Genomic DNA, 1,932 nt, shown 5'->3' on the forward strand with positions numbered 1-1,932 from the left:
TGCGGATCGTTTGCGCTTCCTCCCCGCTGCAGCTTCCTCCTCCTAAGGAAGCGGAAGAAATCGGAAAATCGAAAAAATAAAAAAATCGTAAAAAATCGAAAAAATAAAGAAGAATCAAAAAAATAAAAAAACAAAAAACTCCAAAAAAGGAAAAAAATTAAAAAAAACAAAAAATTAGAAGAAAATATTGCTTTCGGGATTCCAATCCACCAGAAATAATAAATGGAGTGCATTTTTCATACAAATAAACCATGAATTTATTTTCATGCTTATTGGTATAGAAAATAGTCAAATAGAAATGATAAATTTATTTCTGGAAAATTGAGATAAATTTATTTTGTAATGATATCGGAAAATCCAATTTTCCCATACCATCCCAATGTTTCAAACACCCCCATCGGGAATGCCAGGTAGACAGATGACCGCAAGAAAAATGAGTAACCAACCTCCTCCTCTTCTTGGCCCATATTAGCCACACTAGAGCGGATATTATCCATTCTACTCTCAGCTTCTCGGTCCAGTTCCTGTACACATCACGTCGTCATTTCTACTGTGTTACCATAACTCTGCCTACCTCTCTACGTTTCCTTTCCTCCTCCTCCCTAGCCTCGCGGTCGCGTCTCTCTCTTTCCACCCTAAACAGGTGAACCATCCATTCAACGACGTACATTACGGGCACATTATCGCAAATGTGGCTACGACGATAATGTGATATATGAAATTTATACATTGGAGTTTCACCCGTGATATGAAAAACCCCAGTGAAGAACATATTTCGCGACTACTGCATCGCGCAAATATCACCTTTTTCACCGAGTTTTACGCCACTTCGCGTAGACCCGGGCGAAAGTCCATTGCATACATAGAGTGGTATATTATAATACTAATACCATACATCACTCTCTGTGCACAATATACAAACTTTACCTACTGCTCGATGATTTCACAAATTTATAATGATAAAAAAAGTAACAAAACGACTCGATTTAGCGAAGCGTTGTTAAAACACATTTTCACAATTTTCCCCCTACCGCTCCTTCCTCTCCTCCACCAGCAACCTCATAGTCTCTTCGTGTTGACTCTGCGTCGACTCCAGTTTACGCAGCCAATCCTCCGCTTTCCTCGACTGAACCACATCACGTCGATACCATAACTTCGATACAACCGTCTTACCGTATCCCGGAGATATTCAAAGTGTCTTTTGAAAGCCTTGGAGAATATGTCCTCGGGGGACTTCATCTCCTTCATAAATGCTGATTAAGGAAAAATCCACGCCAACCAGCGAAAATGGAAATTTCACATTTCCATATATCACTTACTCTCAGGGTTATTGATATACGTCACATTGAATATTTTCCGTTTCAGAATCCTCGGAATTGCTTGTGTTGGCGTCGTACCAGCAATGGTTTCAATTGACCGGAAATGTCCAAGGGCACACCTCACCTGATCGAAAATATATTATATACTCGACAGAGCTGTGCGGGGATACATGATCAACTACATGTACTGCTAGAAATATGGTTTTCGTACACTTCTACCCAAAATCGTGTTGATTTCCCTAATGCAGTGAAGAAACTTACAAGCTCAGTTGAGAAAAATCAAACATATATTCCCGCACTGCGACAGAGTATTAGCTCACCATAAGTAGGGCCTTCTTAACCCATTCAGCTTGATTCTTCTTCGTACTATCCAAGAGTGATGCAGCTGCATAGTTTTCCAATACCATAGCCAGGTTATATCTGCTATCCTATGAGCCACGCAGACTAGGCCATGCGATGCTCACTTGAATCGGAGGTTCTCCGGCCATATCACCACAGCCTCATTCAGCATCTCTATACTCTCATTGTGACGCTCTGCTAGGAAGTACCTGGACGAACCAATCCATAGGGATAACGAATATAATACTACTAGTTGAATATATGTTTCTTTTCC

The 1,932-nt window shown here is 40.4% G+C and overlaps 1 protein-coding gene across 1 annotated transcript; it reads right to left on the reverse strand.

The window, feature by feature from the left end:
- Positions 1–574: 574 nt before the first annotated feature.
- Positions 575–1,443, reverse strand: Pmar_PMAR027130 (conserved hypothetical protein; the record flags this gene model as incomplete). The annotated part of the gene is made up of 4 exons (XM_002780628.1): positions 575–635; positions 1,032–1,126; positions 1,174–1,253; positions 1,320–1,443. Coding segments are annotated over 4 exons (360 nt in total), but the record flags the coding sequence as incomplete, so codon positions are not given.
- Positions 1,444–1,932: the final 489 nt, after the last annotated feature.

Source organism: Perkinsus marinus (assembly GCF_000006405.1).
Source record: "Perkinsus marinus ATCC 50983 genomic scaffold scf_1104296944350, whole genome shotgun sequence".
In the NCBI taxonomy this organism is placed as follows: domain Eukaryota; phylum Perkinsozoa; order Perkinsida; family Perkinsidae; genus Perkinsus; species Perkinsus marinus.